At 40.4% G+C, this 15,515-nt stretch overlaps 2 protein-coding genes across 2 annotated transcripts; both read left to right on the forward strand.

Moving 5' to 3' along the window:
* Nucleotides 1-2,241: 2,241 nt before the first annotated feature.
* On the forward strand, nt 2,242-9,887 carry tbc1d17 (TBC1 domain family, member 17). Its single transcript, XM_072368819.1, has 17 exons — nt 2,242-2,345; nt 3,083-3,178; nt 3,943-4,020; nt 4,119-4,236; nt 4,314-4,497; nt 4,663-4,774; nt 4,999-5,169; nt 5,281-5,397; nt 5,490-5,593; nt 5,753-5,847; nt 5,956-6,072; nt 6,849-6,949; nt 7,065-7,164; nt 7,299-7,396; nt 7,502-7,618; nt 7,695-7,781; nt 9,102-9,887. The coding sequence occupies exons 1-17, from the start codon at nt 2,283-2,285 to the stop codon at nt 9,261-9,263; spliced, it is 1,920 nt and encodes a 639-aa protein (XP_072224920.1). The 5' UTR covers nt 2,242-2,282; the 3' UTR covers nt 9,264-9,887.
* A 3,905-nt stretch (nt 9,888-13,792) lies between these two features.
* On the forward strand, nt 13,793-15,247 carry ccndx (cyclin Dx). The gene is made up of 5 exons (XM_072368010.1): nt 13,793-13,861; nt 13,898-14,050; nt 14,162-14,377; nt 14,623-14,934; nt 15,098-15,247. The coding sequence occupies exons 1-5, from the start codon at nt 13,793-13,795 to the stop codon at nt 15,245-15,247; spliced, it is 900 nt and encodes a 299-aa protein (XP_072224111.1).
* Nucleotides 15,248-15,515: the final 268 nt, after the last annotated feature.

A 15,515-nucleotide genomic window follows, 5' to 3' on the forward strand; every position in this document is an offset into this window, starting at 1 on the left:
GAGCCAGAGGGTCACTTGTATTAGTAAAAAAAAACGCTTCTAATGCGTGTCAAAAGACAAATGAAACGAGTTACTATTATTAAAATGTTTGTTTTCTGTGTAATTATTCAATAAAATAAATATCTGCTTTATCCGGTTTTGTCTCTAGCTTGACGTCGCTCTAACGTTGCCTGTTTACTGACCCACAATCAGACGCACGTCGTACACGTGATCAGAGTCTGTTGACGGGCACGTACTTGCCATGTCTTCGTGCACGTGTGGCTGACTGTTCGCTTATAAATTGTCTTTCAGGAAGCACACACCATAATGTTCCCTTTTATTGATCAAGTAAAGTCTTAATCTGAAAAAAAACAAGTTGCCTCAGCCCTAAGGTACATGTGGTGGAAAATCCTGTTGGATACAACTATAAGGTACTTATATTTAGGACTCATATCCTGGCGCTAATGTTAACGTATGAATAACAACTTGAATAACACTGATACTGTGATTTGTCCAATAAACCAATTAACAGCCCTGCCATGAATGTATTACCTATGTGAACTGCTGACTCATTAGAGATAAGTTTGACCAAGTTTTTGTGAGACACAAATAGTATGTTTTTAAGTGATGGGTAGATAGATAGATAGATAGATAGATAGATAGATAGATAGATAGATAGATAGATAGATAGATAGATAGATAGATAGATAGATAGATAGATAGATAGATAGATAGATAGATAGATAGATAGATAGATAGATAGATAGATAGATGGTCTGAACTGTAGTTAAAAATACAAGTTGAAAATATATTTCAACTCTTTTTTTATTTTTGAAAATGTGTATTGCATATATCATTAGGTTACTATCCAGAATGTTCATTCTATCGAGAAAGAATGCAATTGTGGGCATCTGAAAATGAAAACCCAACACATGTGAATGGGAAATGACAGGAGTCACAGCCTGTCTGCCAGAAACTCAGTCAAAGATATCAGTCAATACTTATTAAAAGAGTCCAAGAGAGGATTTCCACCTGATGTAAACATGCATCCAGAGTAACAACTTGTGATTGATGTTACTTTCTGACCTGAACAATATAATTACATTCAGATGCTCCTGAGGTTTTTAGATTCTCTGCAGTTTTCATCCTGAACCATCAGGTATGTAAAGACAAGCCCGAAAGCTTGTAAGCCCACCTGCTCACTCTAAAAAGTAACTGCACTGTAACTTCCTGTAATGCATCTAAGCGCCTCCCTCTGCCATCCTAACCTTTGGATCTGTGCGCTAATCCGTTCTGTTTATCGTCTCTACAGAATTTAACACAAACTAGAAGTGATGGGTTTTCTGTTCATGATACACCGTACATATTTGGATCATGCCAACAGAGAGTAAATTATTTTCTTAAAGACACTGTACTTACATGAAACCAGCATAGCAGAACCTTGTCACATGTGTGAAACAATTTCCTGTGACAGACTACCTCCGAATATGGTCTGAGCTATCTGAGTTTTTTCACTCCTCTACTAACATCTGTCCACTTGGGACCGGGTCATGCAGGACATCATGTTAATATCAAGTATAGGCAACGCCTAACTAAAAGTGCCAAACTAAAAGATTTAGAAATTATACTTATACTTTAATTTCTTTGTTTCTTTCTTTCCACAGGCTGCAGCAGAATGTCAACACAAGAGACACATTATCGTCAAGCAAATATGTAGCAATTAATCTAGACTCAAGTTTTTTTCAGCCGGCAAAGTTTCTCCATTTCTGACCATGCAAAATCTATAGAAGCGGGGGAGGGGGGGGGGACTGGTACAGTATACAATCATCTTATGTTACAAGTCACAAGTACTTAAATTATCACAAATAATATCACTTCTATAGCATCCAATTTGTTTCGGTGGTTATTGAAATAAACGTGACTAATGTAATTGTGACATTGATGGTGGTTATTAAGTACAACTTGAGCAATGTCACTGGCTGTAAAAGATTTATTCTAATGTAATAAAACAATATGAGTAATGTTAGCACGAGAGTTATGTCTTTGAAAGAATCTGAGAGAAAGTTTTCTGACAAATATTGGTCAATATACATTACTTGATAAATACTCAAGTTCGAAATACTGATCACTACTTTAAAGATGACAATTATATTAACTGTATAACAAAGTTTTCCTGAGTGAGAATTATCATGAAAAATCAACCAAACAGAATATATCCTGCAGTCTGATTGGCTGTTTTGTGGCGTTACGTTTCTTAGTGGGCGGGACTTTGCATTTACCGGAAGTATGACGTAACATTTGTTATGGAAAAACGGAGCAGCCACACAAGCGAAAGAAAAATGGAGGAAATCACAGAGGAATACAAGGTATTCTCATTTCTATGTTTCATTTTCAGTTTTAACTCGGACTGTTTTTGTTCCTAAGTGTTGGTCACCTGACGGTGGAATTTAGAGATAAACTTCTCCAGCTTGCTGTTAGCTGATGCTAAAGCTAGTTTTCGGTTGTCAATAACGTTCAATACAGTAAATCAGTACATTGTCCGCTTTACGTTGTCATCTGGCTGCATATAAGAAGTCAGATTCTGTCGTGTATACCTATATGTGTTGTCGTATATACACAATAGCTTGTTGACAAAGTAGTTAGATCAATATATAAAAGTCTTCATAAGTTTCCCAGTCGGATAGATAGACTCGTTTTCACCCACCGATCTGATCAACGAGTCACCCCATAATCATGTGATACGACGGTGTCATTGTCTCTTTGTCCTGTGACCATACCTGTTGCAGCTACAAGTTAGCCGTCTGAGGGGACATTGTATGCTCAGACCTGTTATATCTTTTGTTGCCGTTCATGCAAAAGTCGAGACGTAAAAAGTTAATAACAGAGTCAGTATGACCAGATGAAATCCCTCTGATGAAGTATTACTATGTTGTTTCTAGCTTTGTCATCTGTCAGTTTGAAATCATTCTTGGCATTTTCACTGTTTTCCGAAATGTATGGATGAAAATATCGAGAAAATAGTCGTCAACAGAAACCCTACAGTTATTACAAATGATATCTTAATTTTGGCTTCTTCGTGTGCGTGGGATTATTTTCTTCTCAGCTCATATTTGAGAAGGAGGGGGTGTATCTCCACACAAACGCCAAGAGGAACAACCAGGACACTTCCATCCCAGGGTTCATCCGAGTTGTGGAGCGGGTAAGCAGATTTGTGCTCGCTCGGTCTGCTCAAACACAAATAATAAGAAAAAAATCATAAACTCTAAGGAGTAGCTGTCAGATCAACCGAAGTTCACTTATAAAGCACATTTAAAACAACCAGAGTTGATCAAAGTGTAGTACACAACGTTATCACACAACAAACAATGCAGGATGGGCAATGATATGATGATTATATCTGTCATAGGACAGCAGAGAATGATAACAAATAGAGTAAAGCCTTGTGGTGAAATTAGTTCCTAAAATAAATGAAAGGCAAAAATGCTTCATTCACTAAACCCATTGAATTTAGTTAAAAGCCAATGAGAACAAATATGTCTTCAGTTGAGAAGTATTACACAGCTTTGAATCCACTTCTGAAAAGACATGATTTGCCTCACTAACTAATGTTGATCAGGGAACAGCCGAATACCGTTAATGAGAGCATCCAAGAGGTTCAGGAAATGTCCTCATGTGTCACCCTTGAAAACCTTTGAAAATGAAAGAATTTTAGAATCAGTTTTGCATTTAACTGGAAGCCAGTTTGGAGATGTTAGAACAGAGGTAAAACTATTCCTTTCTGCTACAGTTGGGAGTTTGGCTGCAGATCAGACAACAGAGACAAAAGTAACAAAAATCCAGCCTTGAGGTGAAGAAGGTTGTGATAACTGCCTTCATGTCATTGCCAGAAAGGATGGATTTCAGAAAAAACACCTTATCACCACAGAGTTTCACTGTTCGTCAAGCTAACCATGTATTTTTCAGGCTGGGCTGCCAGCTTTAGAGTGGAGCCCACTGGAGGATGACGGTCACAGTGCTCCTGCTGTACTCTACACCAAAAAGGTTGACAAACATTTGCTTATGACTTGCAAAACAAAACAGTATTTGTGTTTATTATGAAGCGAAATGTGCTTCTCACTGATTGATTTCTTCCCGATTAGGATGGTGAAGGAGGGGAGGAGGACACAAATTTTGACCCTGGATATGAACCGGACTGGGCGGTTATCAGCACTGTGAAGAAAGATCGTGAGCACATCCCTGTGAAAGATTCAAGTGCAGGTCAGGCTTCAAACTGTTTTGGAAAACATTTACATGCAGAAAAGATGTGAAACCAAATATCTTGTTTTCTCTTGCAGGTCAGTGGGCTTTCAGTCTGCCTCTGTCAGAGCTCTACTCTCTTCGGAGGGCCCGCTTCTCCTTGGGCCGAAACTTTTTAGTGCTGACCAGCAGAGGTGGGCACCCACTGCCTCCCCTGCACTTCCACAGAGGAGGAACCAGGGAACTGCTCAGGGCACTGCAGCGTTACATCATCCTGGACCAGTGAGTGTGACAGATTTTAGTAGCAGTTTGTGGCACTTTGTCACTGTAAGCATGTCAGAATACATCTCATGGTGGCTGATGTTACTGTAATTGTAAAGTTTGCATCTTTGTTTACGCATAAGACGAGAGGCAAAGACATCACAAGGTGTCTGTTGTTCTCATCAGGTCACCAGTTGATGGGCGGCTCTTCCTTGCTTACCCTCATGACTCAGGTGCTCTCTCTCAGTCCTTCGATAAGCTGCAACTCCTTGATGACGGAGGCTCGGATCTTGTCTCGGTAATTTTAGAAAATAGGGATGTTTTGACTAATTATTCATTTTTAAACTTCATTAGCTTCATGAAATATGAATTTTGGAGCTGTTTTTAACTTTTTGGTATAAATATGTACCTCTATCTACCCACCAGTACAGTGAAAGTAAATGGAATTTGGATCAACACTAATAATAGTTAGAGAAAAATAGTATTCACGTTTGTAATTCTGCTTTTGTCCAACTTGAATAGAGATTTATTCAGGACCCATATGCAACAACATTTGGTGGATTCTCTAAGGTCACTAACTTCTTCAAGGCAGCACTTCGACCTCCTGATTCCCCGGCCCACTCACGGACTGCTCAGGATCCCAGTCTGCACTCACAGCCTGATGATGAGCCTGGATTTGAAGTCATCACCTGTGTAAGTAAATTAAAAGAGAATGGCTTTGAGAGCACAGTGGTGTCTAATAGATGGAGCTTACAGATGGTTTTTGTTAATATCTGAGATTGTTTTTCCTCTCTGGGCATGTAGCTTGGTCCCCGACCAGATGTAACCAGGGGACAGCCTCTGAACAAATGGGAAGAGTTTCTGGATTCAGAGGGCCGAGTGAAGAACAAAGAGAAGATCAACGAACTTGTGTTCAGAGGGGTAGGATTGTAAAAAGAGAAATAGTACATCCTCTTTGTGGAACACCTGCACTCTCTAACGTGCATTTTTTATGCTAATCTTGTGCCTTGCAGGGCATCACACCACCACTAAGGAAAGAAATATGGAAGTTTCTCCTTGGTTTTTATCCATGGAACAGCACAGCAAAGGAAAGAGAAGACATTCTTCGGGTCAAAACGTAACTGTTTTATTTAATTATTATTCCCACACAAAGTTTGCTCACTTTCTCGCTTGTTGACTTTGGCAGCTAACTCTCAGCAGGAGTGCATGTTTTTCCTAAAATGTTGGACAACTCTTTTAAGCTAGCCAGCAGCTGTATTCTCCTCTGTGTCCACAGTGATGAGTACTTCAGAATGAAAGTGCAGTGGAAGTCAGTCAGTGAAGAACAAGAGATGAGGAACTCCCTCCTCAGGGGATACAGGAGCCTGATTGGTCAGTTTTGCAATCTGTTAAAAAACACGAGATCTGTTCATCATTTCAGTTTTCATGCTGCGTGTCAGATCTGCAGCACGTTGAACTGTCTTTGTTCTGTCGCGACAGAGAGGGACGTCAGCAGGACGGACAGAAACAACACATTCTTCTCTGGAAACGACAATCCAGGGTTGACTCTGCTTCATGATGTGCTGATGACCTACTGCATGTACAACTTTGATCTTGGTGCGTATGTACGAAATGCAAAAGCTGCATTTTAGAGTAATCAGTGCATTTGTATAGTTTACTTTTCATGACATCCTGCGCAGTTTCTGAAACAGGATGTAAAAAGAAATGAGTGAGACAATAACAGTCAGCAAATGCATAAATTATTCAATAATCTTCATGAAGTTGCAGTTGTGCATGAAGCTTAACATTAAGGTTTAATAATGTAGGGTTTGTCAAAAACAGAGAAAACGGAGCGTTCAGGATATTTGTGCACTTCACATGTACATAAAACGGCTTTAATCCACGCATAAATACTCGCATGTTGACAAATTTCTCTGAAAATGATGAAGTAATGTACTTTTCAGAAGCCATTCTGAGAGAGGAAAAGCATTAACCAGCAACAATTTGAGATTTATGTCACTATTTTAGATTTCTGATGTAAGAAACTAGTTGATCTGTCAGACTGTCAGATCAGTCATTGCAAACAAATGATTTCCCTTTCATTATACATGTGAGCAGGTTCCAACGTGGCCTTGTCAGTGTGTATGCAGATGCATGAGACCACAGCAGATACACACATGAGTACAGTGTGCCGCAGCAAAGACCTGCAGTACAAACCTGTATCATAACATTTGGTGAAGTTCTACAACTTTCTAGCTGTTTCATTCCATCACAGCAACTGAAGTTGATCTTAGTTTCTTTTATTTTAATTACGTTTTTTCTCCTATGCGCTCCGAGTGGATAAAGACGCAGACATCATCTCTGACACTTTGTGTCCTTTTCCTTTGGTCCAGGTTATGTTCAGGGGATGAGTGACCTCCTTTCTCCAATCCTGTTTGTTACCCAGAATGAAGTCGAGTCCTTCTGGTGTCTGACAGGCTTCATGGAGCTGGTGGTTAGTAAAAAGTTGTCTGTTCGCCATAAATCTATAAAGTAGGATATCTTGGGGCAGCAGTAAATTAAAAACTATAATAAACAAGTCATTTTTTCTCTCCAATTTCTCTCTGCAGCATCAGAACTTTGAAGAGTCCCAGGAGGCCATGAAGCAGCAGCTCCTTCAACTCAGCGCCTTGCTGAAGGCTCTGGACCCAGAGCTATGTGACTTCCTGGGTTAGTCAGCTTATATTTAGCCAGTCAGACTGAATGAGAGTAAAATAAACCCTGATGAGCCCTGAGGCAAAGCTGGGCATCCACAGGCTTCTATATATTCCTAAATATAAAACTTCTTTTTTTGTTTGGTGCAGACTCACAGGACAGCGGTTCACTCTGCTTCTGTTTCCGCTGGCTGCTCATCTGGTTCAAGAGAGAGTTTTCCTTTGAGGACATCCTCATCTTGTGGGAGGTTTGTGCTTTTTTAGTGCTTGGACGCTGTATTCTAAAAGCTGACATTCAGCGTTGTTTTTGGCTTCGTGATGAACAGATGTTTTCCTCCTGTTTTCTGCCACAGGTCCTCTGGACTCGTCTTCCTTGTGACAACTTCCATCTGCTGATCGCCTGTTCAATTCTCCAATCCCAGAGAGGGGAGCTGATTGGCTCAGACCACGACTTCAACACTATTCTGAAGGTATGTGCACGTGTGACATGACTCTTTATAGGTAAACATACCCATTTTAATCTTCTTCATCCTGACTGATCTGCAGCACATCAACGAGTTGACAATGAGACTGGACCTGCAGAGTATTCTGCGTGGGGCCGAGGCCATCTACCTGCAGCTGGTTCAATGCAAGGTAAGTCCTGCTTCACACCTCATGATTCAGCTTTGAATGTGTGGAATATTTCAGCCTAAAAAGTTGTGCATCCTTCCTGCACGTTTAAATAATAATCTCCAAACCCTTATTGGCACCAATTTCCCAAACAATAAATAACACTTTGACTTCATTAAAGAAGTAACAGGCCATGCATCTGTTTTTAGGACTCATTGTAGACTGAATGCATCATCAAGATATTCCATTTTAATCAAAAACTAACAGTCAGATATTTGTAGCTCTCTATGTGCGACAGATATGCATCATTCTCACACAAACTTTTTTTTTAAATCATTTTATACATCCAATCTCTTTGGCCACTGCTGTAATGTATACTTGATCAACTGCATATATTTCTTACTCGTTTTTCATATTTAAAACCCAGCGTGGGAAATCTGATACGAGATTTTAGGATATTTTAGATGACAGTTTGCAGCTGAGACGTTGCTGGGTTTTCCCTGATATTACAGAGCTTTTACTTTGGCAACACAGCCAGTTAAAGAGTGTTTGAAGTGTGTTTTAGGGATGGCTCTGCTTTAAAAAGTGCAGCATAAATGAGAATAGCTTCTTTATTCACGAAGCCCCTCAGTGTCAGTTTGGCTTATGTGGGAAGTGAAGCATTTTTATTTTACTGCCAGCTGGTGATCGTGGAAAACTTTGTCTGGTGATGGCATCACATATCTGAGGAGTCAGAATGAGAAACATGAAAGAATTACGTTTCTGTGCCAGTTTATGCCGTGTTTTATCAGATATTTGTACCTGGAAGGCGAGATCAACTTGTAAAGTTTCTTCAGACCGCTTTTTGTGGCTCTTTATTCTTTGTCTGAGTTCAGATCGTTTTTCACCTGAAATATTGTTTTAAGCCTATATAAATGATGTCTTTGATACAAGTCTGGCAAACTGATACGGGATTGTGTTGCAGAGCTTTTTCTTTTTTCCTCTTCCGCTTTCACGTGAAACTAACTGAAAACAGAGGAAGACGTCAGTTCCTGGGTTGTTGTTTTGTTGTGTTATATTAGAGTCAGTTTTTGGAAAGCCACTTAGTGGTAATTATTTACGAGCCTTTGATTTGTCAGTGCATAGTCCTTACCTCTTTGTTCTTTTATGTTCTCATAAAATAACTTTCACTTAGATCTGTGCTTTATGTTAAACCCAAAACAACTGCCCAAACAGGATGGAAACTAAAGTTCTCTGGTGATAAAGAACGTCATCCCCAGCACCTTGATTAAGCAGCAGATCTTGTGTAAATGTAGCTGTGTAACGTGATACTTTAGTCTCTCTGCCCTCCGCTGTCCGCCACAGGAGCTTCCTCTCCAAGTGCAGCGGGTTCTCGGCCTCTACGTCCCGTCCAGCTCCGAGGAGGACAGCCCAGACTCGCAGACCAGTGAGATGCAACGCCTCCCTGGCCGGTCACAGGCAGGAGCTGCTTCTTCAGATTTAACACATGTTCCCAGCTATCCTTAAATCTGTAGGTCAGCTGGTTGAGTGACAGTTATCATGAAATGTATTGAAGATATTTATAAATGAAGTGTATCCAAAAAAGGAATGGAATTTGGTGAAGACTGTTGTTCTGACTTTTCAGAGGCAGGGGGCACCGTTGAGGTTGTTTTTCTTTTAATGTAAGTCCATGAATGTTAAAGTCCAGGATGTCTGAACAGTATAGCCGTACTTGCAGTGGTGTTTGTCTGTGTGTATCCTCCTTTATCCTCACAGCTTGGCTTTTGTTTACCCGACCCGTGTCTCTGCCATTCTTCTCTTCTGCATCCTCCCTTTGCTGCTGCTGTTTTACTAATTATTAAACTGTAATCCCCTGTTTGTCACTGGCATACTATCAGTGGGTTTTTTTGTCTGTTTGTTCATGGTCATACCTCTCCACTGTATCTGAAAGGGAAGGAGATGAAGGATAAACTCATTGGCAGCGCCATGTTAGTACTTTATGATGCCATTCCAGCCCTATGCAAAGTTTTTGCATGCCTTATAGTTTTTACATGCTGCGCAGTAACGTTTTATGCCTTGTATTTATCTGTATTATGTAAAAGCATTTTCATCTTCAAATGATTATCAAATAAATGTATAAATCTTACCAAATCATGTATTCAAATGTGTACATCTCTTACTCATCTTTTGTTTTAGAAATGACACATCTAGTCTTTTTCAGTAACGGCTGTTTGTTTAATAGGAAGTAGCATTTTATTACACAAATGTACAGTTTTGATATATTTAACAAAACCAAAGATTGGAGAAGCATCAGAACTATGTAGCAGAAGTTTTTTTATTGTTTCATCACAGGTTTCGTCAATTTTCCTACAACTCCCAGATTTTTTTGTGGGAACCCTGGTGTAATGTAGATAAGTTCCTCTTACATCAGTAAAAGCTGCTCACAGTATTAACAGTCTAATACTATCACCTGGGCCTAGTATTTAATTTTTATTTTTTTGTACTTTAAGCACAGTTTCTTGACAATACACAAGTACTTACAGTCATTTTCAAATTATTGAGTGAGAATCTTTGGTGAGAATTTGAACATTTCTTCTGTGTCAAAAAGTACCTACAAGTGTTGAATAACTAATGGAAGTCCAGGTGTAATACCGCAGAATGTTAAAAGCCTGAAGTAGATGTTACTTTCCAGTAAGGACATGGACTTTGTAGATAAAATAAAACATTCTGTTTGATCAGTTAACACGAGATGAGATATGTAAAAATCAACTTAAGTTGTTAAGAGATATACAAGGCCTAAAATCCTTGATCGCTCTTATTGGACACCATCTTGTTTAGGCCCTAAAATACAGCAGACTGTCAGGACTTAGAGGGTGTATTACTCCAAGTTCTGTCAGGACAAGAAGGTTCATGGAAACGAGTTTGCATCTGTGTAAAGAAGATCGCTTGTATGTATTTTATTATGTATCTATATATCTGCTTGAGATTTTCCAATGAACATTTTCCTGTGAAAAAGAAAAAAATGTTTCTGAAACTATTTTCTTCACTGGTTTGGATGCTGTGATCCTGGAAAAATGTCTGCTATAAAGTATGTTATGATGCATAACCATGGCAACAGGAAAGGTTTTTGCATTTTAGCGCTGCGGATTGAGCTTTCCAAAGCCAAAGTTTTATTTTTTACATATTTTTATTAGTCATGTGATTTGCATGAGTCTTTTTTTTTTATTAGTGTTTATTATATTTTACTACTCAGGGAATGCTGCAACATCCTTAGTTATTTCAGTTACTTTATTAATAACTAGGATGACTTTGCAAGACTCTGAAATTAGATATGATTAAAAGAAAGCTGAAGAAGGAAAACTGTAATCTGTAATCACACCCCGAGAAAGTAATTCTTACAGTAACACCAACTTGTTGATATAGTGTCTTAACTTGTGAACTGGTTAAACTTTGGCCTCTCGCCCCTCCTCCCCCACCAGCCAGCAGGTGTCTGTGTAAGGGGAATGGTTGAGGGGAAAATAGGACCTCTGTTCTCCACCATCCAGGGAAATGAGCTGGAAAATGAGGGGCGGGCAGCCACACCTCCTTCTCAGGACCCGCTGCACTCCTCCTTTGGCTCGTCAGTGTCTCCTTCCCTCTCGATGCATGTTGTTTGAATACAGCTGCGGTGTATGAATTTAGCAGGCTGCTTAAACAGGCTGACGATCTGTCACTCTGTTTCTCCTTCACCCCCGCGCCCTCCCTCCCTGGCCACCCCAACCTGACCTCACTTGACTGGTAGAGCCAAACTCACTCACTCCCTCATTCAAACTCAATCTGCTTTCAGCTCCTTTCAAAGCCTGTTTTATGGCCGAAAGCCTTGTCGACAGCTTTAAACCCAATATTCTCTCACTAATGCAACAATCGACGAGGATTATGCTCTTCATATTGTCATCATGCAGAAAGCTGTTATCTGCATCATAGCTCTCCTCGCTGTGACACCTTGAGATTTCAATCTGTGATACTTCATAAAAAATGCTGATTTTACGTTTTATTTTCATTAATTCCACTTTTAAGTCACCCATACATCTCACTGTTTTATATTTTGCTCAAGTTTCAATCAAATAGTCAGAAAAAAATTAATTGTTTCCACTTATTTCAATCACAAACGAATTTCACCAAACTTTTTGGCAAAACTAACAACTGTGTGTATTTTAAACGAGGAACCAAAGAGTTTTATCACACATGGATGGATGGATGGATGGATGGATGGATGGATGGATTCAGAAGATCAAGACAAATCTCTGTACATATAAGAGACTGATAAATAAATGGAGCTCTATGAAATGGAAAATGTGACAAAGGAAGCCCCAAACTTTTACAGCAGAAGTTCTCTATCAAACGAAAATGGGAAAACTTTTCAAACTGATTTTTTTTATTGTATTCATTGTCACAAACAGAAACATTTCAAAATAACTTTATAAGTTGCTTTTTTTTTTTTTTAGTTAAGTTGGAAAAACTGGGTGTCATTTTTTTGATGAACAGAATGAATAATTGATGCTCATCTGAAAACAAGTACTGGGTATCACAGCATGGTGTCGACGCAGCCGTCCATTTAACTCCCATTTGAAACCCAACCTGCTATTGTAGTCCTAAATGTGTGAAAAGCCACCTGTAATGACTGTCAAATACAATCTGTATCTCCACTGGTGAGTGCGACCCTATTGTGACCATCACAGGGTTCCCTGGGGAGTATGTGAAAAGTGTGTCTGCCCCATGAATGCGTGAAGTGTGTGTTTGTGTGAGGAGCCAGCAAGCAGGCAGAAGGCCAGGGCCTGCTGTCTGACACTGATTTGTAAAGGGAGACAATACGGCTCATTGACCTGCCCGGCTCCACTGTCTGTTGCACATACCTCGCCCAGCCCTCTTTAAACACGGGCAGCAGATTGCCACAGGCACAGGGAGGAGAGGCTGACGGGACACAGGTTGCTTTGACAATGAGAAAAGACAGAGAGAGCCAAAACTTTGATGAACACATTCACAGACTAAAGTGTTTGCATTTTGGCAGCTTAGAGTTAGGATCATTCATGTTTCCATCTAATTTGATCAAAAAGGGTGAAAAGCTCACGTTTCTAAAATATGTAGGTAAACAAAGTCTGTTAGTGTCCTTCAGTCATCAGTTACCAATTAACCTGTAAACTTCTATTTCATTCATAAACTGACCAAGTTATTGTTCAGTTAATCCTGCACCCACAAAAGTTTTATATAATGCTGTTGAAGATTGTTCTGTACTGTTTTTCATATGAAATGACAGAAATGGTAAAGTATGCCTCATTTAAAAAACACAAGTAATGTCTTTGAAAAGCTTTTTTTTTGCCTGCACTCAAAATATTTTGCCAGCTGAATGTTAAAGTTATTTATTGGGAAAATAACGAAAAAATTTGATGCTGAAGATATTTCTCTAATACGAGTAAGGATGAATACAAGTATTTGACGTGTTTCCTTCCATGCTCACGTTGTAAACAAACACTCTCATCCCTTTGTCATCCATGCCCATTGTCAGACTCTGGAGATGACCTTTTCTCTCTTCTCCCTTCGCTGTCTTTTCTTTTCCTCCCTTCTCTTTTTCACTGCCGAAGACAAGCTGTTGCTCCGTCCCTGAGGGCCACTCCTTCTCTTGTCTGCTCCTCTTCGCTCCTCCCTGCCTCCTTCTCTCCCCTCTCCATCTTTCTCCCTCTCCCCACCTGTTGAAGCAATTGTTTTGCAGACCTTATTGTTTGTCTTCGTGTTATTTTGTGCCGCTCATGAGGCCCCCGCCCCCTTTCTGTGGCTTTTCCCCTTCCCTCTTGGTCACTCCCTCTTTCGCTCTCTGCTAAGTATAAAACTCTGAGCGAAGAATGAGGAGTGATATTCAGCTGAGCGCCTCATGAAGAAAAGCAGGGATCTGCAGGGATTATCCATCTTGCACTTACCTGGAAAACATACAGCATCCTCAAGAGACAGAGGGACGAAATCTTTTCCTTTTATTTCCCACTTGGACTAAAATATCCCAGCAGGCTGTGCAGATGGACAGAGGAATGTCTGTATCTCTTTGGTGTGAGGAGGTGGAGGACGACCAGAGCCAGGACCAGGAACAGAATGCACAAGTACAAGCACAAGGCCATATCAGGGGCTCTCCTCAGCTGAAAGCTGCCTGGGACCCCAGCGTATCGGGGCATCGAGTGATCCAGAGGCTGCTTCAGATGGAGGAGAGGTACATGCCCTCCCTGCTGTACGTCACTCTCATCCAGCGGGATCCAGAGCGCAGGGAGGAGCTCGCCAAATGGGCGCTGGAGGTACCAAACTCCCACTTGTTTTAGCATCTTGGTTTTTATCACAGTTCTGGGAGGATTATGTCATCACGGCAGCTGCATTGCTGATGTCTTCCTTCTTTTTTGTCTCTCCAGGTGTGCTGTGACTGTGGTTGTGATGAGACAGTCTTCCCCCTGTCTGTCTCTCTGATGGACAGGTTTCTGTCTGCATCTCTGTCTACACCTGTCTCACTGTACTGCCTGGCTGCCAGCTGCATTCTGATCGCCTCAAAACTCACAGAATGTGACTCTGTCACTGCTGACACTCTCTGTGCGGCAGCTGAATACAGCTTCCAGTCTTCGAACCTGCGGGTGAGTTTATTTCACAGCATCTTCTGACAGGTGTAGTTAACAGACAGCTTAGTTTTAAAATCAATGGGGTATTCCCAGGGGTCTTTTCCAAATGTGGGCTTCAGTTTTAGCACTAACTTTAATGCGTATGTAGCATTAAAGGGTAATCTAGATGAGCATATTTGTGTTTTTGTTTCCTTTTCCATGCTATTACTTCACAAGTTTTTGTCTTAAGTGTATTATTGTGTTTCCTGTCCCTCCACCAGGAAATGGAGCGTGTTATACTGGCCACCCTCCGGTGGGACACAGCAGCGGTCACTTCGCAGGACTTCCTCCCACATTTTCTTGCTACTATGGAGGAGACGTGGGACTCAGAGCGGGAGCTCTTCTCCACCCTTCGGCGACACAGTGACACACTGGCTGCTTTATGTGTGTGTGACTCCCGTTTTCTCGGAGCTCCACCTTCACTTGTTGCTGCAGCGGCACTTAACTGTGCTTTGCGGGGTCTTGGCAACAAGGGGTCTACTCAGCTGGCTTTCATGGGTGAAGCACTGGCAGAGTTATGCCAGACAGACGTGGTGAGTCTAAGTTGACTTTAAATGGTTTAAATCCAATTTATTGTTTAAAGTTCATGAGTTTTAAGATGATTTGAAGGCGCTTTTACTGTAAACTGATGCTAAATGCAAGGATATTGTTATATATATTCCAAAACTCATTTATTGTGTCTGTCTTGCTTCCCAGGCAGTGCTGCAGTGCTACAGTGAGATGATCGAATATGCCCTCAAACAGCGGCTGAGGAGTGGGCTGCAGCAAGGCCCCACAGAGAAGGAGGAAGAGGTGGAGAATGAAAGGCCTGGAACACCAACAGACATGAGAGAGATTGATTTCTAAACACTAAATCAACTGTATTGAAAGTGTAAATCAATCAATACCCTTTAAGTTCATCAGTAAAACTGATATAAATTGATTATGACCTCAACATGCAATGACATGTACTTATATAACTTTAATTATTTTATTGAGTAACTGTTAATTTATTTTTGTTTTATTTATTTGTGAAATTGTGTGCTCCATGTGCCATACTTGATTATCTATTTGAGTTATCGTTATTGTAGGCCGAGATGTTGTTTTGATACATTATATTTATATCCTTATTTAT

Source organism: Leuresthes tenuis, unplaced genomic scaffold (assembly GCF_036924035.1).
Source record: "Leuresthes tenuis unplaced genomic scaffold, fLeuTen1.0.hap1 SCAF_17, whole genome shotgun sequence".
Lineage (NCBI taxonomy): Eukaryota > Metazoa > Chordata > Actinopteri > Atheriniformes > Atherinopsidae > Leuresthes > Leuresthes tenuis.

Excerpts from the sequence above, each read along its gene's own strand:
- tbc1d17 (XM_072368819.1), top strand. The coding sequence starts at position 2,283 with ATGGAAAAACGGAGCAGCCACACAAGCGAAAGAAAAATGGAGGAAATC. Across the intron at positions 3,179-3,942 it reads TCATCCGAGTTGTGGAGCGG|GCTGGGCTGCCAGCTTTAGA; the intron begins GTAAGCAGATTT and ends TGTATTTTTCAG. Across the intron at positions 4,775-4,998 it reads GAGGCTCGGATCTTGTCTCG|AGATTTATTCAGGACCCATA; the intron begins GTAATTTTAGAA and ends CAACTTGAATAG.
- ccndx (XM_072368010.1), top strand. The coding sequence starts at position 13,793 with ATGTCTGTATCTCTTTGGTGTGAGGAGGTGGAGGACGACCAGAGCCAG. Across the intron at positions 13,862-13,897 it reads ACCAGGAACAGAATGCACAA|CTGAAAGCTGCCTGGGACCC; the intron begins GTACAAGCACAA and ends GGCTCTCCTCAG. Across the intron at positions 14,378-14,622 it reads TCCAGTCTTCGAACCTGCGG|GAAATGGAGCGTGTTATACT; the intron begins GTGAGTTTATTT and ends TCCCTCCACCAG.